Source organism: Alligator mississippiensis, chromosome 5 (genome assembly GCF_030867095.1).
Source record: "Alligator mississippiensis isolate rAllMis1 chromosome 5, rAllMis1, whole genome shotgun sequence".
In the NCBI taxonomy this organism is placed as follows: Eukaryota; Metazoa; Chordata; order Crocodylia; family Alligatoridae; genus Alligator; species Alligator mississippiensis.
Window position 1 is genome coordinate 138,766,975 of NC_081828.1, and position 23,745 is coordinate 138,790,719.

General features: G+C 41.9%; 1 protein-coding gene across 2 annotated transcripts in view; it reads left to right on the plus strand.

The window, feature by feature from the left end:
• The window catches only part of CPNE4 (copine 4), a 356,741-nt gene that overhangs the window by 171,075 nt on the left and 161,921 nt on the right, over positions 1 to 23,745 (plus strand). The window contains exon 3 of one of the 2 annotated variants that reach the window (XM_014602596.3): positions 17,748 to 17,927. The exons of the other annotated variant lie outside the window; for it this stretch is intronic. Within the exon in view, the coding sequence (XP_014458082.1) occupies positions 17,748 to 17,927 (180 nt within the window). The remainder of the gene's footprint in view (positions 1 to 17,747; positions 17,928 to 23,745) is intronic. 2 annotated transcript variants of the gene reach the window in all.

A 23,745-nucleotide genomic window follows, 5' to 3' on the forward strand; every position in this document is an offset into this window, starting at 1 on the left:
AGTTTTCCTGTGGCTTTATTTGTTCCACTAGCCAGTTGTGGTGTTAAATCCATATTACAATATTTAATTTGTCAGGAAATATTAAACTATAATACATATAGGGGAAAAAACATCAAAGTATCTATCTATTATTCAATAAAACTTTGCTTCCTCTGCACAGAAGTAATCCACAGAATGCAGCTTTCATACAGTCTTTAATTAAAGAAATACAATGTACAAACAAACAAAAACGACCTGGACAAATATGGCAATCAAGAACTGTAATCTCAGGGATCACTTTCAGATCTTGAGAAAGACTTTAGGCAGGGTTACCCAGTCTGACACACCCAACTATCTGACTTCTGAAACGCTGTGAATTGCAAATCCAGTTAGTGATTCCACTGCTAATTAGTTGTTACTGTGGCTAATTCAACTTTGAGATACTTATAGCTAATTTGAAAGGGTATTGTAGGCTTGTCTCTTAAAGGACGGGATCACACAGGTTAGCAAGAGAGGGTTCAGTAGATTAAAGTGGAGGGAACATTAGGTTGAAATGGCATGTCAAGTTAAGTTTTGCCAAACTAGGTAGTAATAGAAGAACCAAATCTCAGGGTTGAAACAGATCTCAAGGGTAATCTAATCCAGGGTTCAACAACCTATAAGCTGCTGAACCTTTAGATCTGGCCTAGAGAGCTGTAGTTTGGTCAGCATTCATCAGTGGGAGGCTCTGCTCGTGCAACACCACAGCTGGACATTGGAGACTTCAGCAGAGGGGAAGCTTTCCCTGCACCGTGCTGCAGTCTGACTTTGGCACAGAGTGAGCTCTCCTTTTGCTGTACCTCAGCCAGATGCCCCCCAGCCACAAAACACTGCTGAACCCTGATCTAATTCAAGGCATTATTCCTAAACAAGCTCAGACAGAAATATGTCCAGCTTCCTCTTGAAAACCTGTGAAGGTTCCACAACATTCCTAGGTAGATTTTTCACGTTGTTTTTATAGTCAGAAAGCCTCTCCTGAGATATTCTCTAAGGGTCCATCTACACGTGCGCTTTAATGCACATTAAAGTGTCACTAAAAACTGTGAGCTCCTATACACATGCATGGAGCCTACTCCGACTCACTGGAAATCCAACACAAAGAGCACAGAAATTGACGCGCTCTGGCAGCTTTCTGCATCATGTGTATCAGCGTCTCTGTGCTGCAGAAATGGTGGTGGTGCACTTTGAAATAAAACCCATTCAATGAGCTTTAGTTCAAAGTGCCCCGCTGCTATTTTTTCAGCGCAGGGAAGTGCGATGATGCACTGGGACTTGTAATTAGTGTGTCTCACTAATTCAAGTGCCCAGCACCTCATCCCACAACACGTGTAAAAATGCCCCATGCTATTTAGTTAACGCACATTAAAATAGGGTAATGTGCATTTTTCTAGTACCTCACAATGGAGGTACTAGATTTAAAGTGCAATTAACTAAAGCATGCTAATGTACATGTAGATGCACCCAGTATTGCTTTGCTACAGTTTTGAGTTCTTGCCTCATTTACCTGTTACCCATAGTAAGAGAGATCCATTGGTTTTCCATCTTTATTGCAGGCTTTAAAATATTTCAATACTATCATGTGTCCTTCCCTCCCTTAATCTCCTTTTCTCAAAAATAAACATACATAATTCTCTTCAGATACCTAGGAATCATGTATCCGTATATGATCCAAATGTAAAATGTTATGCAAATAAATACAAGTATCAGCCGTAAACACTTGACTGTATAATTCATGCACCCTGAGGTGCATATATCCAAGAGTATCATGATATGCTTATACTACAAATTATGCTGTAGCATCCAAGCTAGCTTTAAGTTAGTTAACTTGGCTATTAGTAGCAGTCTAGCCACTGAAATACAGAGCTCACTGTTGGATAACTTACTGAGAAGCCGAGAAGTAAGGTAAATTAGCTCATGCTCAGCTCTCTGTTGCTCTGGTTGGACTACTACTACTCCTCAGGGTAGGTACATTAAAACTAATGCTGGAGTATGTCCACAACCTGAATTTTATACTTTCTTCATCCAAAAGAAGTGACACCTGAGTGGGTCATAGAACTTTATGCATCATCAGTTTTCATTTCTGTCCCCAATAACTGCGGATATAAGATGATGCCATTTTAGTATGGGAGTGATTATGCTAACACAGGTGTTAAGTTTCTAAGTGTAGCCATAGTGATCTGAGGCCTAATCAGACTCAGCCTGAGTTGAATACTCATGAAGTTAGTAAAAGTAATGCTCCTTCTCCCCATCATTCTGTCTCATGAGTGCTCATTAAATATCCAGGAAGTGGATCACTTTGAAACTTCTGCAATAGGGTGATTACAATGAAGTCCTTGTACAGTACTTACAATGGGTCAAAATTCATGAATACTTTAGAAAGCTCTGTCTAGTATATGCTGAGAAAAATGTGTTGCTTAGAGCATGAATCAGGCATTCTTCAAAGAGGGCATTTAATAGAACACTATGAACTCAGTTTGGTCAGACACTAAGTATCCCAACTTTTCACTGATGCCTATTTTATATTATTTTTAGATACTTATTTGAATGCCTTACCATAGTTCATTAAGAAACTTTGACCCAGTTAGCAAGTATAGTATATATACTATAGCAGAGTTATCATAATAGTTTTTATTTATATAACTATTTGCAGTATTCATTAAAAACTCATGAGCTAGGTTGGTTAAAGAGAAAGCACAGCACTCTATATGTAGCAATACTCAACTCAATCAGAAGCCATGGTTACAATAGAAAGTTTTGCCTTCTGTGTTCTTATTGCCTTGAAGCTCCCGATACTGCTCTGTGAAGGGAGCACATGCATACTTGGCTGCTTTGGTGTTGCCGCACACCTTCACTTCAAGAGGTTGTGTCAAAAGTTCACTGTGGGTAGGAGTCCTGGATGCACAGTTGCCAACATTGCTGCATTGCAGGAATCCATCCATGCTATTGTTGTGTCAGCCGCTCTGTGTTTTCAGAGGATTTCCACTATTCAGGGAAATGGTTTGTTCAGGGGACAGGCTGGATTTTGCTGACTTGCGTCAGATCTGTGCATGTGCATTGCAGTTCTGAGCCAACAAAAATACAATTTCTGCAATTAAACTTTGTTGTTTAGAGCAGGCTTCATGAAGTCTGCTCAGTGCTTTTGAAACATTGAACTCCCATTTTGCATGGTTACAGATTTATCGCAAGTATTAGCATAGGAATCATAGGAAAATAGAGCTGGAAGGCATCTCACAAGGTCATCTAGTTCAGTCCCTGCTCAAGGCAGGATCACCTCTGACTAAACCATCCAAGCCAAATATCTGTTTAACCTGTTGGAAACTTCCAGGGATGAAGATGTCACAACTTCTGTAGGCAGCCTGTTCCAAAGCTTTAACACCCTCATAGTCATAAAGTTCCTCTTAATCTTTAACCTAAATTTCCCCTGCTACAACTTGAGGCCTTTGCTCCTAGACCTAGCTCCTTCAGCCATAGAGAAGAGGCCATTTCCATTTTCTCTGGAATCTCCCTTCAGGTATTTCCCCACTTGGTCTAGTCTTCTCCAGACAAAATAACCCTAGTTCTTTCAGGGCTGATTACGCCAACTGGGGGGGGATCCCCCTGTGGTCGATCTCACAGACTGCTGACACTTCCAGGTGGGTGCAATCGGCCACAGGTGGACTGCAGGGATCGCTTTTCCTGGCTCCCCCATTCCCCAGCCGGTGCTCTCAGGGGGTGCACCAGCACTCTCAGGGGGTGCACATGCATGGGAGGCCCAAATTCAAATTCCTCCTCTTCAAGATTCCAACAGAATCTTGAACCATGGTCTCCTACCTCACAATATATTGCCCTTAGCATCAGTCTATTAGCTATACTGGAATGATCTTTCTAGTGTTGCAGTTGTTGTGCTTTGATGGTTAGTCCAGAAATATATGCAAGCTATGAGTGAACCATGAGAGTATTCATGTATTTACGTAACTCATTGCTGCAAAGTGGGCACATCTACACATGCATTAATGCACTGTTGCTACTGCGCATTAAGTTTAGTACCTCTGATATGAGGTACTACATAAATGTGCAGTAGCCAGCACTAATGCACAGTAGCAATGGTGCATGGTCTTTTTGTGATGCTTAATGTGCTGTAAACTAATTCTACTGCACATTAGTGCATTAGCATAGTTTGCCACGATGCGCTAATGCTAGAATTAGTCTACTGTGTGTATGGCGTCTCGTGTAGATGCACCCAGTAGGTAGCCTCTTTAATAGATGTTTGCACAGTGCACAGTAGGTCTCAGAATTCTACTTCTGGTTCAATGTGCTCCCTTAATAATATAGTAATAATATAATGATAAAATATTTAACAGTCTAGCAGTTGCAAACCTTCTGTATTTAGTTGTCTGATGAATTTGATAAATCCAAGGACTAAGTGTATTCTGTATTTGATCAAACTTATTCCCACAGCAGCTCTTTTGAAGCACAGTGGAAAATAGCAGAAGAGGTACAGTGGTTTAACTTGTGAAGAAAAACTTGCCAGTGACTGAATGGGTGAGGTGATGTTATGAAAATAGTTGTGATGCTAACACACAGCAAAAGTTCACCTTAAAATTCTTAGGGTAAAGTCTTGTCCCTCCTCCAGTCAGTGTCAAACTCTCAGGGACTCCTATAGAATCAGTTTTTCTTCCCCTGAGCAATAAGAGATGAATGGAAAAAATGACTGGATGAGACAAGCCCTTGAAGGTAAATCTGGAGTGAACAAAATTGAGTTTTCACCTGTAAGTTAAAAAAATAAATTGGGGGCACTTTCACTGGTCAACAAACTCACAAAACTATTGTTGAGTCAGTATAATGGTCTAAGCTCAGTCATATTCACATAGTGGCAAGTCAATAGAAATTTCTGTAGTAACCACGAAGCATGGGGATATGATCAGTGAAAAAATAAGAGGATGGAAGGACTCTTATTTTTGAGTGAAGCAAAACAAAAAAAACCTGCATTTTCTCTAGTCTTAATTTCAGATGTGAAGTACCAGAATTTTTCTATCTATTGACCTTGTATTACAAAAAAGCATGATGCTTCTTACATCAGCTGCTGCACCATTGGTAATCCAGCCAACTTTGAAGAGGTAGTTGCAGAACACTTGAATACTCTTGAAAGGCACTGCTTCTCTTTAGAGTATCAGGCAACTGATGAGTATGCTAGAATATCAACTCAGCATAATTCAGGTCTTCTCAGCAGAGAATGATTAAATTAACTTCAGAGTGAAAGCATTGCTTTCCATTTCCAAGGCATCTTTGTTTACCATTACATGTTGAGAAACAGTAATAAAAGTGTCTTCTAGAAATTCTTGTGCATGATATAGGAATATCTTTACTCTTTATAGTGTTGCTTTAATATTTTGAGTGCTGCTGGAAAATGGTCAAAGGTCCTATAAACAGGACAGAAGAGAGGACTGTGCTCAGAAGAATATGGTAGTCGCAACATAATTTTTGGTCGTCTCTTTGATAAGCAGTTGAATAGACTGTAAGAGAGTCTAGAAGCCCAGTTAACATGTTTATTTCCTGACTTGATTACAAGGGTTTAGGATAGACAAGACACCAACATGAGATCCCCATAAACAGAATGAAAGTTGAGGCTTGTATTCTAGACACTTAGGGCACACCCTGAACTTGCAGATGTTCCTTGTGTTACTCATTTGCAATGTGGGGGGTGGGGTTTTGACATCAGGAGATCCCAGTTTCAAGAAAACGCAGAGCAGAAAAAAGCGGGGCAGTGCACATGGCAGCAGAGTGCACCACCTGAAACCAGAATCTGGCTCGCTGGAGCTACACTTCAGCTGCAGCCAGGCTCCTTTCTTCCAACCAGGCTCCCTGCTGCCAGATTGCCACCACTGGAGCCCTGGGAGGACCCTGAGATCCCACATAAGCTTACTTGGGCCATCCCAAATTGCTAGCCTCAGCTTCTCCTACCTCATCCGGGCCAACGTGCTGCATGCCAAAATACATGTGCAGAAGTGTTCCCCAGGGACAACTAGCAGTGGCACATGTTCTGCCACTGCTGTTTGTCCCTGGGGAAATGCACATGCCTACACATCTGGATCTGGCCTTACAGTCTTAAGTGACTTGGCTTTTTGGGTTGACAGCTTGAGAAGCCATAACATTTTTCATTTAGCAGATGTTCAATGTTTGTAGGAAATCAAGTCCTCAGGTTAGTCAATTAAAAATCTGAAATCCTTTTATAGCCTGGTCTATGACTTCCAGTGTGAGTGCACAATGGAGACCCCTGATCCTGATTTGATTCTTTACGTGTTAGTTAAACAAATATGTTCCACACTGATATTTTTTAAATTATTCATAATGAACTTTTCATTGCCAGCCTCTGTGAAGCTCTGTTCTTGTGGCAATAGTTGTAAATGTGTTCTGCTCTGCTTTGAATCTTTAAAGTGGGAAATAGTTAAAGAGGTATTGGATTGTCTGTACTATATTCAAACATCAATTATCATGAAAACAAGGGCTATCAATTATGGTGACCTTTTCAATGACTTTCCTCATTTGTGGAATAAAGACGAGATGGTGTGAAAGCACTTCTACAGTATTAAAAAAAAAACTTTACTTAGGAGCCATCAAATGAAGTGTAAATTGCTTCATACTTGTATCAGATTCTCTGATGAGGTTCTGTATCATGAAGTTTCAATTGCTAAAATTCAGATAATCTAACAATAATGTCACCCCTTCACCTCCATCCATTTTGTCATCTAGGCTGACAAAAGTGATTTTCTAGATTTAATTGATATTATAACAATGGCTTCCGGATCAATTTTAGCAGCTTCCACATTCCACTATCGCCCCCTCCCCCTCTTTTGGTCAAATGTACTGAGAAAAATATGTTTATTTGATGGGCTGAGACTTGCTGAAGATGTACTGGCTGGTAAATTTCCATAGATCCAGCGGAGGGGTCAGTGCCCATATTCTACCTATGCTTAGTAGGATATGCATATTTTACACCTCATCCCTTTGATTGATGTTATTTTTAAAACATTTAAACCAATGTAGGTCTTCTTAAAACTGCCAGTACTATTTTCCTACAGCCCCATGCTTTCTCTTTGTTTATATTCATTAGCCAAAGTGCAAACTTCTTCGTAGTACCCTATTAATGTATATTAAATCTAATTTGGAAAACTTCTCACTTTGAGTAAGAAAATAGTTCAGTCTCTTGACTGTGGCCTCTCTACTATTGAGGGTGCCAACACAGGTGCTAATTAGTGCCTGTTGAGATAATGGTGGTATTTGTGATATGGATACACATTCACCTGAAACTGGATGAAGAATACAATTATCTGGCAGCCATCAAAGGTGGTGATTTTAACTTGCAATTAACCTGTGTTAATTTCTGATCATGGCATAGGGGCAAAGAGCTGCTTATCCTGGAGATAATTCCTTCAGCTTTCCATGCCCAGGATCATTATAAAAATGTTTCATCAATTGCCTTTCTGGGATCTGTAGAGTATATTTTAACAACCTTTACAGAGGCAGGATGTTGGCTACCATTGTCCCCCTGCTTTACCTATGGCCTGTTAGGGCATTATGTCTTGTGTTGTGCCAGGGTTGACTGTGGTTTTGCTAAAAGATTAGATAAGAGATTTGTGTGGGATAGCTTAGATAAGGTTGATCCTGCTTCAGGTAGGGGGTTGGACTAGATTACTTGTGGAGGTCCCTTCCAGCCCTGCTTCTCTATGATTCTATAAGTCTGTGGGTGCAGACAGAAGTGCAGCTCCCCGCTGTATGTGAAAATGCTTTTTAGGAAGTGTTCTGAGTTACAGCTATCTCCCGGACCAAACAGAACTTCACTGTTGGTTCCAGTGGGGAGGGGAATCTAGCTGCTGGCTGGGAGCAATGGCCCCTCCTGTCTCCCAGCCTGTCCCTGTTTCAGAATGGGAGCAGGGGGGTGGGGGGGGGGAAGGGAGCAGAGGGATCTCATTCTAGGGGTTTCCCAGCTGGTGCTGGAGGGTGGGGTGGGTGAATTAGAGCCCCATCAATACATCCCACCCACCCCACCCTCCAGTGGAGGCTGAAAATACCCTAGACCTAACTCTCTGCCTCCCTTTTCCCCGTCTCATTCTGAAAACACCTTGAGGCTGCAGGTCAGCGCATACACAAGTTATAGAAGGCACTCTGGTTTGAAACATCTTCATCTAACCCCTCATGCAATGAGGGACATTTTTGAAGCGGTCTACAGCAGTGCACTTGTATTTGGTCATGGCGATAGACTGCTTTCTGTGGCCAGATCGGGTGCAAATTGTCCCTTCTGTCTGCGCATGTAAGGGCCGGACTCTGATTTCCAACTGTCAGCATCAACAGACTGAGCCAGTCAACAGCCTGATCCAGCCCTTGTCATGTTCTCTTGTTTGAAATTACTTCTGCTTCCCACTCTTTTAATTGTGATAGATATAAGAGAGAGTTACTCTCTACCTGGTTCCTCCACCTCTGTTGGAGGATAGGGGAATGGAAAGCTATACGTGCACAATTCTTCATGAAAAATGTGTGACTAAAATATATATTGCTTTAATTTTAATACTATGTACACATTTAAAGGCAGAGCTGTATGCAGCTGGCATTGAACCTGTAATGAATAATTAAATCCCAACTGAACTAATCTAATTCACCACACACAAGCTAGCTGCTGCTTAAGATCTCCTATGCGGTGTGAAGGATGTGGGTGATAAAAAATATTATTTAATTAATATAGTGTATTATATTATGTTTGTTGACTGCTATATGATTACAAAGGGGTTAAATAATTTAGGAGAGATTGACATTTAGAGAGGAAAGCAGACAGGCAATTCTAATGCACATCCATTCACTAATAATTAAAGCACATTACAGAAAGCCAGTTACTTTGAAGTCTATTTTTACATGCATGCGTGCGTGCACACACACACACACACACACGCATGCATGCACGCCCACACACACACACCAATTTGAGTCGGGTTCAAGAGGCCCAAAACAGACAAAGGAGCACTTGGGTAAAAAAGGGTTGGCCTTGAAGGCCAGAGCAGAGAAGTCAACAGTTGTGCACAGCTGTCCATATACATGCATGTACTCTGCCTGTAGTCCCAGATGTTGGGGTGCATGGGATAAACCAGGAGCCAGTTATGCTTTAAGTCCTTCCCTTGTTATGCTTTGAATCCTTACTTTTGAGATGAAACAATACTTCATTTTGAAAAATGTGTAAAAACCTGAATTTTCTCATTTTAAGGAGGAAAAACCCGGATTTTCTCTTGTAAAGAAGAAAAGCGTGGGAAAGCAGTGGGTTTCCCCTTGTAGGCTGGCAGATTTTCAGGGGTTGTGGGGAGCGGGAAAGGTTGCATTGGGTTACATTCAACATACCTACTTTCTAATGTAAAACTGCAAGAAATGGAGCTGCTGGGGACAACAACAAAAATGGGGGCAGTGGCTCAGAGGTATGTCCCTTGTTGCTGCTAGGCAGGCAGGGAGCACCTTGCCATGGTGGTGTGGGGCCCCAGTGGCAGCACCGAGCTTCCCTGCCCGGTTTCACACTGCCCTGATGCACTGGGTCCCACCTGCTGGGCCAGGGAGACCCCAAGAGGAAGGCAGTAGTGTAGGCAGCAGAAGGTCAGGGCTAATGGGGCTTAGCCCCCACATACTAATTTTGCAGTGGCTGGCAACAGCTCCACTGCCATGCCCTGCCATCACAACTCCATGCCCAGTGCTCCTGCCATGCGTTTGTCTGCTGCTGCGTGCACAACACCAGCACATGTCAGCCCCCAACAGCAGTCCTGTGGGAGGGAGGGGCAGGGGTCAGGTAGGCGCACTGCCCAACCCCTCCCCAAATAATATTTTCTACCACTGCGTATGGGCAGCAGGGCAGGGAGCCTGCGGTGGGCAGCCTGCCCCCAGCCCTCACATTGGGTTCTGCTCTGGCTGTGCCACCTGTAGGAGAGGGGGACCCAGGCTCCATGCTCCACTCTTCTGCAGCAGCTGCCTCCTCCCACAGGTGGTTGCCAGGAGTCAGGCGTTGCTGCAGGGGGAAGGGGCTGCTGACCCAGGTGCCTACCCCATAACCCTGGCAGCTGGGGACCCTTTCTGGAAGATCTGGGGGGTGCAGGGCTGTGGGTGGGGAGTGAGGGGCACCAGCAAGGCCAGAGAGCTGTGGGTGGGGAGTAGGGGGCACCAGTAGGGCTGGTGGGGGGAGGGGCAGTGGCTTGGAAGTGAGGGGCAATGGCATGGGCAGGGCACTGGCATATCAGGGCTGCTCACCACAAAACAGTGGAGTGTGGGGAGCAGAGGGGCAGCCATAGCTTGACCCATGTCCTGGCCAACAAAGGGGGCAGGGGGGAAGCTCAGTTTTTCCATGATAAAAAACCCAAAATCAAACAACAAAATTTATAGGTGTTTAAAATGTATTTTATTATAGTGATTGAGGTACTGATAGACTTCCAAATTGATTTAAAATGGTAAATATATCAAGAAAACATTGTGTTTAACTGATAGCTCTCTCTCTCTCTCTCTCTCTATATATATATATATATATATGAGTGGCATTTCATTTTAATCTCAGAAAAATGTGGATTTGGGGGTTTTTAATTGGAGCATTTATGATTTTATTTTTAATCAAAGAATTTGTGATTTTTAAACGGAGAAAACCAGGATCCTTGCTAATCACCCATACCCTATGTACTTGGGGGTTACATTGGACTGAAAACTTACCTTCAAAGCACATGTAGAGAAGATGAAAAGGAAAGTCAGAGCCTGCAACAACATTCTTTAAAAGTTGATAACCTCAAAGTGGGGGGTGAACCCAGCTACATTGCGAAACCTTGCGCTACTCCATTGCAGAGTATGCATGTCCAGTATGGGAAGAATCAGTTCATGCCAAGAAACTGGATCTAGTTCTAAATTAAGGCAGTCATGAAATAACAGGATGTCTAAAGCCAACACTAAAGGATAGTCTGATATCAGGTGGTTCATTGGCATTGTACCACTTGATATCAGAAGAAAGGTAGTGAGCCAACCCTCCTCCCCCCCGCAAGGCAGATGAAAGACCCCAGGTATCCACTTTATGGTCCCACAGCAGTAACTAAATGGCTTAAAGCATGAAAGAATTTTGTGACCAATGTTGTTCTGTTTGACATGATGGCTGACAGGGTGCAACTGAGGTTATGGAAGGAAAGATTACATGCAATCAGGTGCTCTGAAATGGACCTAAAACGCCAGGAGGACCTGCCCAGAGGGGCTGATCTACACTGGCCAACATGGTGATGCCTGAATCACCTGTGCACAGACTAGAAGATCAAAAACGTACAATCAAATGGGCCTACTGTAGTAATACAAATATATGTGAGTGTGCTGAAGTACAGACTATAGAACACCTTCTCATTTGCTGACTCCTTGGTGAGATCTGTACAAAGAAGGACCTTGCTGCAACAATGGAAAGAACCATTGCTTGTGCACAATTCTGGAAAAACATCTAGTTTGACAAGGACATAAGAAGCAGCAGCAGCAACAGCACATCTTCCAATGGGAAACTTGAAAGCAGCCAAATCTTGTTGGGCCTTCAGAGCAATCCTGGTTGGTAAACCAGGTACTGCTCCCTAGGAGCCCAGTCTGACCAGCAAGAGAATCTTGAGATTTCATCCCAGTAAGGTGAAGACTCAGGTCCTGTCACCTGGGACAAACTGTACTCAGAGAGACTAGGACTAAGAAGGAGTTTTTGAATCGTGACAGATGGGGATCTACTGATCGTGCTCGAAGTTGTAGTATTACTGTCTGAATGATCAGTTTTAGCAATAGGTGCTGCTGACACAGATTGGCTATGCAAGGAGCTAGTTGCCAGTCATTGCTCTTGGAAATTTATCCTGTGCTTACACATTGGAGAAATTCTGTGCTCTATAATAGTCCAGTATAGCAGATGGTTCAAGCATTAGCTGCCTAAAGCCGCAGGCATCACCATAATATTGATGAGCCTCTAGAGCAGGCATTCTCAACCCCTGGGCCACGGCTTGGTACCAGGCCGCAAAGGGTTGGATGCCAGTCCGCAGGAGGATTCGCTGCCGGACCAGAACTTGATGATTTGCTCAGGTCCCTTCCGGCCCTATCAACTATGAAACTGTAAGTAACTGGCATACAGAACCAATCTCATCTCCTGGTATTTTGTGGGTAACTGATGAAAAGTTTGGTGTTTTTGTAGCAAGAATGGTCCATGAGCAGAAGCATATTTGTTTGCCACACCCTGCTCTGAAAGCTGTCCTCAGCAAATGGAATAAAAATGGCCCCAGTGCACCATTGAAACTGTTATTCTCAAATGTGCGTCCTAGAATATTCATGCTATACAATGCCTCCTACTTTCTGAACCTTCATCTTCTTGGATGGGTCAAAATGGGTTCAAATTATCCATAAGGCCTTGAACTTTTATCTTTGATTATTCGTTTAAATGGGGGCAGAATTCTAGCTTAGCGTGACATTAACACCTGAGTTTGTATCCAGGTTCATATGAAATGTGTGGCCAGATTCACTCATTTCATTGGCTCCTACAGGTATTAATTGTTTTTGGCAGCAACAACTAATCTTAAGGGTTATTCTGAGGCTCCTTTTGGAGCTTTCAGCATTGCAGGAAAATGGCCTTTTTGGCAATGCTAGCAAAAATTTGGCTCTCTGGCTTACCATTTCAGCAATCATTAAAAAACTTTAAAATTTGAAATTGTAACATAACTGTTAAAATAATTGGCACAGCCTGTAGCTATAATAAAAGAATTGTTGGGATGAGGTTTGGCATTTATATGTCACCTTCCATCGTAAAGGAACCCAAAGCAATCTGTAAATATGCTTAAATCTTTTCACCCATTCCTACTTCTCTAGGGCGGAACACATCAGCTATTTGCTAGCATGTGGCCAAATGATACTTACAGTCACAGCCAGGAAGTGAAGCAAGGTTTTCTGTGTTGAGGACAGGGTTATGCCTTGCAGGCTAGGGTAACTGTGAAATATGTTGATAAAGCAGACCAGAGGCAAGTTAAACTAATGGGGTTTTATTGCTTTTGTACAGGGCTGACTGCTAAGAAAGTGATAAAGAATGTTATAGCTTATAGTGCTGTTGATATTGCCTCCCTCCATGTAATTTTTTTGTATATTGCAGTATTTTGACACACTGGCATGATGTATTATCTCAGTAATATGGAAAGACTGGAAAATTAAGGAAAATGGGTCTTATTACAGTATGGTACAGGGCTGTCCAACCTCTAAATGGTTGGGGGTAGAACCAAGGTGAGCCAGGGACCCCCAATGCGATATGCCACACTGACAACCCCACTGCATTGTGTAGGCCCTCCCTGACTGCTTCCCTGCATGCATGCAGGGGCCCTCTCCCATCACTCCTGCACTGCAGACCCACACCCACCCTCAAACTGCTTCAGTGTGCACCTTCATGGCCCCAGGCTTACCTTCAGTTCCTCTAGCTGTGCTGCACTGTACAGGCCAGGGCAAGCAGAAAAAGTCAGAGGTTGGAGGGGGAGCCTGGAGACTCTAGCCACTCTTGCAGCCAGAATGATGTGGGGAGCAGCAGCTGGCTAGATGCCCATGCGCCACCAGTTGCACAGCCATGGTATGTCAAGGGAAGCTGTATGTATGTCAAGAGGACCTGCAAAAAGCAGGTATTGTCCTCTTTCAAGTGCAATTTAAATTCTTATTGTCATTGTGACCATCAGGGCACTCCTTTAAAAAGTCTCTGTTTATTCTTTGTTAGGTACTTAATTCTTTGCCTTTTCTGCACTGATTCAAGGAAAAAGTGGAGGGAGCAGTTTTTCCATATTCTAACAGGGTAATTCTGATGAAAGAGAACCCTAGAAAACTCTTGAGATTCTGGCTGAAGTGGTGTAACATACTCATAGCCCATGGGAGTGGCCCCTTAAAATGGACAGTTTTTTCAACAGTCTGCTTGACATTACATGTAGAGCTTATTCTTTTACAAAGAAGGAGTCTAGTAAATGAAATTCAAGAAAACTATGGCTATGAAGAATAAGGTTTTTTATTTGTTTGGGCTATTGAGACACATTTGCATTGTTTTGTAAAGTGCCCATTCTTGTGCAAGTGGGCCAGGATACTTTCAGTCCAGAGGAAACCGAGATTTAAATTGTCAGACTCACCGGATGTATTAGAGATGTAGTGTTTCACTGGTATGTCAGAGATTTGAATTTAAACTGTTTTGGTAGTGAGTCAGAACCAACAGTTATTACTACCTGAAATCTGGTAGGTAGTCTGCGAGCACATCTACATTTGTGTTTTTTTAATGTGGTAGCCTATTTTAATGAGCATTAAAGTTCCACAAAAAAACCATACTCTTTAACTAATGCACACTAAAATAGGCTAAAGCGATTTTTTTATAGTACTTCACAATGGAAGGCACCTATACGCGAGCATGGCGCCTATATGCTTATATGCTCCAACATGCTGAAATTCCTGTGCATTGGAGCAGACTCAGATTAATTGGGTCTGCTGGAGCATGACAATTACCATGCTCGAGTAGCCTCCTGTATCTCATGTATCAGCATCCCTGCACTTAAAAATGGTAACAGGGGTGCTTGAACTAAAGTTTGCTGATACATGAGACACAGTGGCATTTTAATTAGAGCCACTCTTGGAGCCGCTCTAATTAAAGTGCTGCCCTCCACCCCTGGAGCATGTGTAAAAGTGTCTAGAGGTACTAGATTTAATGTGCATTACCTAAAGCACATTAATTGAATGTGTTGATGCACAGTTATTTGGGCTCTCTTTCAGCTCAGAAATCAGGGAAGAGCATAAGTATTTCCTTTGTATTCTCATGTGTTGTCTGTCTAAATAAACACATCAGAGATTAAGAGGGCAAGGAAGCTGGACCTCTTTCCTCTGATGGCCTCTCCTTAGTATAGCTGAGACTTGCTGGACTAGGATTATGATAATACGGCAGTGATACAAGATACAGTATAACTGATGGTAAGGTATATCCGTTTATTGATTACATAAGAGACTTCAGTGTTCAGAGCTGTTAATCTTACACCTTTCATGAGCACAAATATCTGTGCTGACGTAAACGCATTACTTTTTTCTTCTTTCTGCTTTTGATTTACTACTTTTTTGTGTCTTCGCTGATATGCTGTACCTAGAATACCATAGTATATTCTATCTGTAAATGTAAGCAAGCAGTTGTCACTTTGGTACTACAGATGTTTCTTACCAGGGATCAGACAAAAGATCCCATCACTCTTTCCCTAAAAGATTGAATTTGTCTCTTCTGAGACATACCAGTCTCCTCTTACATGACGATTGACATCCTCAAGTCCCATTTAATTTTAGGATCAATTCCTTTAATCTTACAGAATTATTAGTTATTTCCTGGACTAGGGCAAAGAGTGTGGAAAAAGGAAATTGTTCCATTGCTTACAGTGTCAGCCCTAATTCATCATAATGAAAAGTAGCAAAATCCTACCTCTTCAGATCAGAAACCATCTACTGTGTCTGCACACCTCTGCACTCTTCTGGAGGCCAAGCAATACATTTGGCTCTAAAAATATTTCTTCCACAGTTTTAGGCTCACTGTAAATGTGAGGATGAGTCTGGGATAACTTACTGGATATTCTTAGTATGTAGCTTAATTAAGAGGGGAAAAGAGATCATTTTATAAGTAACTCTCCCACAGTCTGATTTTTCCAACCTTTCCTTATGTAAATTGTTCCAAGTGAGCAATTCCAAAGGCTTTCTTTTTATTTTTTCCTTTTAATTTTTAATTTTTCTGTGTCACCTCAGTTGTTGCAAAGTGATGGAGAAGTAATGCCAAAGACTGAAATCCTTTAATTATTTACCTAAGTTGTTAGCCTGGGTAGTAGCATAATTAATTACTTTATACTGCTCTACCAATATTCTCAGGTTTGCTTAGAAAGACCAGTCAGTCTATAGGTATGGTCTCTGCCTAGTTATGAATTTTCCTAAGTGTTTTAGAGCCTATGAGCTCTTCCGAGCCCAGGAATCATTTTAATTTTGATGATCTTTTGATGTGTAAAGATTTGGATAAAGAGCTGTAGAAAGTGTCAATCAGCATTACTCTTGTTGGTGGTGTGAATGAAAAGTACAGAGTTAAAGAAAAATGGAAGAGGTGATATTATGTTTCTTTGGCTTAGTGACGTCCCTCTTTTTAATATTTTAAAGGCTAAGTACAGATGATCAAAAAGCCCAAGGCTGAATTAGTTCAGTCTTCTCAGGTTAGTCTAAGCTGTGTAGAGTGATCCAATAAGCAAGCGAACAGATACTCACTTTTATTCCGGAAATACAACCACGTGCCTGCAGTGGTCCTGGTCAGAAGTCAGGGGGTGCTAGAGCATATCTCCCTACTCAGCTGGAGCAGGCAACTTGGGCCCAGGCTAGCTGCCTGCCCTGTGAAGGGTGGTTTGTGGGGGGAGGTGCAAAGCATCCTGGGAAGCTAGGGGACTGTGAGTTAATTTGAATGTGATGGGGATTTGGGACAGGAGTTCAATAGACCAGTTTAACCTAAATCAGTTAAGTCTGATACCACGTCCATCCAGGTTTATCTTAAACTGGTTTTGAACATTTTGAAAACAGGTTATATGCGCTGAACTTCTGTTGTGTTACAGATTTGAGCTGGTTTCTGATAACTTATACTGGTTCATGTGTAATTTCTATCCCTAACCAAGACATGAATATAAAAAAACCAAGTCAAATCGCAAAATTATCCAGTTAAAGAGGCACTGTAAAAATAAAAGTGATAGTTTTTTAGAAACCTCGATCAGGACAGAAGAGTCCAATTCATCCTTGGTGTAACTTCATTCACCACAATGGGGCTGCATTAGAGAGAGATTTGGACCCTAGTTTCCTTTTTACAGGGCACATCTACACATGATGCTACACTGCCATAGCAATGCACTATAGCAGTATAGCGTCCATGGGCAAAGCCCATGACACCACAGCTACGTCACCATAGTGACATGCTCCCCCATGATAGCATGTCACTACAGCGACATAGTGCCTAAAAATAACCATACGCGGCATGCACAGTATCAGCTGTTACTATGCCATCTTGTAGTACTTCCAAAAGGAAGTACAAAATGATGGTGCAATAACAACAGTGCCGTAATGGCACGTGTAGATATGCCCACACTTTATGAGGTTTGTTTGCTCTTTGTGTTTTATTCAACTTGCTCTGTTCTCTCACTCACTGCCTTTTGTTACTTGCATGTCCTATGAATTACTGAAATTCCTGTAAATACTCACTGATGAAACAGATCTGCCTGTATTGTCATGTTGTCCTTACACCACTCTTCCATTGATCTGTTTATTCATTTATTGAGTATTCTAACATTTAAATTGTGAGGTCTATGGAATTGAATTTGTTTTGTTTCTGAAACCTGTGCCTTGAACAAGAGTAGCTCAAAACATTTTGGAGTTCCTTTTTCTTATGAAACTGTAATAGTAAATAATGGTGTCACTGCCTATTGGTTTCTAATAATATAGGGACATTTTTAAAGATACCCTATATAGAAAATATTCTATTAATGTTAGTGTATTAAATCTATTTAAATAAAAACAGCAATAATTTGGATTCAAAATCATGTATTTGCTCTTTAAGGATTCTTCAGTCACCTAACTGGAATGTAATTACTTTATATTTTTTATTTCATTTTCAATTTGGTCCAAGTTGTAGCTCATCACAGATAGAGTAAGAAATCACTGATGTGCATTCTCTTTTATGGCAGGTTGACAGGACAGAAGTGATTCGAACCTGTATAAACCCAATCTTCTCCAAGCTTTTCACAGTGGACTTCTATTTTGAAGAGGTTCAGCGATTACGGTTTGAAGTCCATGACATTAGCAGCAATCACAATGGGCTGAAAGAAGCAGATTTTCTTGGTGGCATGGAATGCACTCTTGGACAAGTAGGTATCCCAGTCACCTCCCCCACCCCTAACCTGTTCCTTTAGTATAAATGCTAGATATATAGCTTTACTGAAAGACCCATTGAGTGAAATATATTATATATGATAACATTAGACTTCATCATTATAGTTACGTAAGGAGGGCTCAATGTCAGCACTTCTGCTGTTTTGAACCAATGATGTGATGCTTTCAGTCCCCCTGGGCATGTCTACACAAGATGCTTTACTGTGCATCACTGTCTACATATGCAGATGCTTCCTGCACTCATTAATGCATTTGTAGATGGCTGACTGGGAGCAAATTTGCTCCCAGTCAGCTAGGCAGCAGGGGGTGGGAGATTGCTCTCTGCCCCCAGGGGCTGCCTGCTGCCAGGGCAGGCTCCATCATTGGACCCCAGGTGGGGAAAATGTCTCCCTACCCTGGCAGCAGGGAGCCCTGTCCCTGCTCCACAATTGCAGAGCACAAGGCAGGTAGCAATCTTCCATCCCCCACTCCTCAGTTGTGGCACTGAGAAGAGGCTGGCACTGCTCAAAGTAACGAAAATGGATATATCAAGAGTGGGCCCAATGTATTTCAAGGTGGCAAACTGTATCCCCCTAGCCTTGCTTGTGTGCCTGTTGATTTAATAAAGCAGCCTGCTATGGTGTCACAAGCATCACAACTTCTGATGGGATTTATTTCATTAAGGAGTAGATTCCAGCTTTGCTCCTGGTAATAAGGACAAGGGTTTGAATTATGGGGGAGCTTGTGGGAGCTGGGACCCGCCATAAGAAACAAAACCCCCTCTGTAAGATTTGAAAATCATAACTTGGGGGGGGGGGGGGGGCTCTGATTTTATTAGAGCACTGTGATGAGCAGCCCATTTTTTTTTCTGCAGGCCCCCCACAAGAGTCTAAGTGTAATTCGAACCCTGATAAGGACCATCTTAGTCTTGCTAGGATCACATGCTAGTTGAGCTAAATATAAATGAACATTCTGTGGTTAGGAGTAACTAATGCTACAGTAAGAGTTGGCAATGAGCTTTGGATTACACTTTGCATTGCTTCCATTTAAGCTTGTAACAAGAACATTATTGCTTTTCATTGAAAGAAGCTGCTGTTCCTTTGTTCCTTTTCTTTTCCCATGTATGTTTATTCCTGCTGTCCATTACTGTTTTTCAAGAAAGGTAGAAGAAACTGGAGATTACTGTCAGGAAGCTTGAATTATTGACTCTCAAGGCATTTAAAAAGGGATAGATCATCAAGAACATCCAAATGAGCACATTCAGTTTTCCTTATAGTACTATCAGTGATAACCTGAAGGGGAATTTCAGGCTTCTTAAAACTCCACCAGCAAGTTTTGGGAAACAGATGGGGTGATTTCTTTGCTTGTAACAATTACCCCTTCTATGGATAGTACCATAACATCTATGCTTGCCAAGAATAATTCTTGTACTCTTAAAACAACTTTTTAGGGGCATCTGCATGATATTCATTAATTCACATTAGCCTAATTTAATGTGCATTATGGGCATGTGTTCATGCATTCTTACCCTTAATGTGCATTAAAATGGCCTTCGTACCCTTAATGTGCAATTCGTACCCTTAATGTGCATTAAAATGGCAAAAATTTTAAGGCTAATCGCGCCTAAATTTGATACCTGCAAATGCAGGTATCAAATTTAGGCATGATTAGTTAAAGCGCATTAACACACGTAGATGCAAACTAGCACTAACTTTAGAGCCAAGTCCTTGCATGTGTAAACATCTGCCAAATATCGCTTAATGTGCATTAAATTAGCTTAATGTGCATTACATTTAGTTGCGCTTAAATGTATGTATAGATGTGTCCTTTGAAGTGTAGATTGGTTTCTTTTGCAATGGTCAGTGATTTTCAAAGTGAAACAAATAGGACAATAACAGCTGGTAATATTATACAACTTGGAGCCTCTGAAGGTGAAGTTACATGTTACATTGGAGCACACTAAATCTGTAGAATGTTATATGGTGCTAAAGTTAAAAAATCTTGTGAGCAGTCACATATTAAGGGTTAATACCATTTCTTGCCTATGCAGCCCTGACTTGCCACTAGACAGCTAACAAGCTGGGGCATAGCTAGGAGCCTAGACCTCAGGGCTCTATCCTAGTTCAGAGTTGGGTGGGGAGGGGGAGAGCTGGTAGTGATGCCTCCTGGAATGATAGATGACTACAAATTGCTTATTTTATCTCTGTGAAGCAGACTAAAGTTATCTTAACACAAGCTAGACTTTCATTTGCAGATGCTTACATTAGTGTGGTCTAAGTGTAATGTGTAACTTCACCCTCAGGCTAGGGACAGAAATTACACGTATACTAATATAAGTGATTGGAAACTGGTTCAAGTTCATAACACAACAGAAGTTCACTGTATATATACCACTTTCAAAATGGCTAAAACTGGTTTAAGATAAACCTGGATGGATGTGGTATCAGAATGAACTGATTTAGGTTAGATCAGTTTATTGAACTTCTGCCCCAGATCCTCTCCAGATTCAAGATAACTCCTAGTCCTTTAGCATCTACCTATGCTTTGCACCACCCCTGCAAATCCCCCTCCTCTCCCCCACAGCTTTCAAGGTTCATGGGCTAACCTTAGCCCAAGCTGACTGCTCCAGCTGAGTAGGAAGGCATACTTTAGCACCCCCTGGCTTTTGACATTGGCCACTGCAGGCATGCTGCTACGTTTCTGGAATCAAACATAAATGGCTGTTCACTTGTTTATCGGTTCACTCTATATAACTTAGATTAACCTAGAGATTGAATTGATTCAGCATCAAGCCTTTTGACTATCTGTACTTAGCCTCAATGGCTATTTTGGCCCACATTCAAGGGGTGGAAAGTTGATGGAAACCCTTCACCGTTTCTCTGCTGCACAGCACAGCTAAGTACCTGGGCCCTTGCATGTTGCCCAATGGCAAGAGTTCCCATTGGAAGAATTTTTTTCTTGTCTCTTGGTTCTTAACATGAATGAGCTAACAAATAGGATCTTTTAGAATGCACGATAACTTATGTTTGTTCTGCCAGAGCTCCTATGGATAAATTTGTGCCTTCAGTCAATGAGAAGAAGTTGTTCTTTCAAAGGAAAATATACAAAATAAGTTAATAAAATGATTTTCTTTCTTAATTGGTTTTACAATGAGGAAAAAAAATCATTGCTACTGCCTTTAGCAAAAACATGTCTTTATAATAATGCTGCCTCTATAAATAACACACAGCTGGGTTGGTTGCAGTGTAATTTTACTTTTAATGGTAACCAAGAAAAATAATAATAACACGGAATCTGACCACAGAAATGTAGCCTTGAGGTCTCTGATAACATAGTAGGGCTGTTTTTTCAACTTTGCATAATGCATGAACTCATTTAAAAATATAATATCAACAGCGGAATTGGCATCCAAATGGAGGCAATTATAACAAGGCCAGGATCGTAAATCTTACAAAACAGACTGTATATACAGCACTTACTCCCCTGCTTAGCTGTTTTGTGTAACTGCAGCATTTTATAGGATGATAACAGGGCTGCTGCTGTTCATGGGCAATCAGATGTGAATTTGTTGCTATATTGCAATTTAATGGAAGCATAAAACATGATTTTTTGTGCCTGTCTATCAGTTCTGTTCTTTTACCATCACAAATAGGAGATATTATGTTAGAGATCAGACAGGCTTTTGGTTCTTAGATACACTCCAGCTTCCATTTTTGTGTTCCAGATAGTGCTGATCAACAAGAAATTAACCATTACCTGAATCTGTGTGTAGAGCATCCTTCAGGTATATAATACACTGTTAATCCATCTAATTCTCCCACCAAAAGCAAGATTTATAAGAATCATGTTGGGCAAAGAGAAGGGTAAGAGCCAAGGGGGGAAAGCAAAGGCATGCTTTAGTAATAAACTTACCGAGAGGACTACTAGTTCTTTCTTTCAAAGTTTCTGTAGTGTTGTTGTTACCATGATAATCCCAGAGTAAATCAGAAGCAAAACTTTTGGCAATATTTTTTTCCTGGACCTACTGTACAATTGGAAGAGATTCTAGACAAGTTTTTGGGCACAAAATGTCCTTCCTCTATTCCAGGAAAGAAAAAGATACAGCCTGAGCTAAATACTATGTAGAACAGTAACTTTTATAGCTATTTCTGATGACTTATTTTTGCTCCACAGTTTTAAACAAAATAATTGTTTTACCTAAATAGCTTAGGCTGTATCTCCTCTTTTCCTAGAGCCAAAGAAGGGCATTTTGTGCCCCCCAGGTTGTCTGATTTCTCTCCCAACTATTTCATTTAAACTAGGTCCACCCCGGGGGGAGAGATCAAAGCCTCAACTCCTGATGTAAGTGGGGATGTTGGTAGCCAGGAGGAAGAGCAGGCAGGGGGAGGAGGGTGGGTTACAGCAGAGATGTTCTCATTCTTCCTGAGAAATCAGGGCAATTGACTGGTTATCTCAGGTGCCTGTACACAAATGCATGGAGCCTGGGAAACAAACAGGAAGAACTGGAAGTCCTTGTACAGTCTTGGAACTATGATGTGATTATAACAACAAAGACTTGGTGGGATAGCTCACATGACTGGAGAACTGTTATGGATGGGCATAAACTGTTCAGGAAGGACTTGCAGGGGAGAAGAGGAGGAGGAGTTGTACTTTATGTAAAAGAGCCATATGATTGCTCAGCCCTCTAATATGAAATTGGAGATAGGCCTGTTGAAAGTCTCTGCATTAGGGTCAGAGCAACAAGGGTGATGTCATGGTGGGAGCTGCTATAGACAACCAGACCAGGCAGAAGTGGTGGATGTGGCTTTCTTCAAACAGCTAGCAGAAGTTTCCTGATCACAGGCCCTGGTTCTCATGGGGGACTTCAGTCACCCTGCCATCTGCTGGGAGGGCAATACAGCAGTGTGCAGGCAATCCAGGAAATTTTTGGAGAGTGTTGGGGACAACTTCCTGGTACAAGTGCTGGAGCAACCAACTAGGGGCCATGCTCGTCTTCACCTGCTACTCGCAAACAGGGAAGAATTGGTGGGGAATGTAGTTAGTGGATGGCAACTTGGGCATCAGCAGCCGCGAGATGATTGAGTTCAGGATCCTGAGGAAAGGAAGGATGGAGAATAGCAAAGTAAGGACCCTGGACTTAAGAAAACCAAACTTTGACTCACTCGGGGAACTCATGGGCAGGATCCCCTGGGAAGCCAGTCTGACAGAAGGGGCCAGGAGATCTGGCTGTACTTTAAAAAGCCTTACTAAGAGAACAGGAACAAACCATCCTGATAAGCAGGAAAACTAGCAAATATGGCAGAAGACCAGGTTGGCATAGCAGGGAACTCTTCATTAAACTAAATCACAAAAAGGAAGCTTATAAAAAGTGGAAACTTGGACAAACAACTAGGGAGGAGTATAAGAGCATTGCTCTGGCATGCAGCGATGAACTCAGGAAGGCCAAAGTGCAATTGAAGTTGCAGTTAGCAAGGGATGCAATGGTTAACAAGAGGGGTTTCTATGAGTATGTCAGTACCAAGAGGAAAATCAGGGAAAATGTGGGAGGCAACCTTGTGAGAAAGGCTGCAGAAAAGGCTGAAGCACTCAATCCCTCTTTCACCTCAGTCTTCACAGGCAAAGTCAGCTCCCAGACTATTGCATCTGGTGGCACTATTTGGGGAGGAGGTGAGCAGCTGACAGTGGTGAAAGAACAGGTTAAGGACTGTTTAGAAAAGCTGGATGTGTAAAAGTCCATGGGGCTGGATGGGATGCACTTGAGGGTGCTGAGGAAGATGGGTGATGTGATTACAGAGCTGCTGGACATCATCTTTG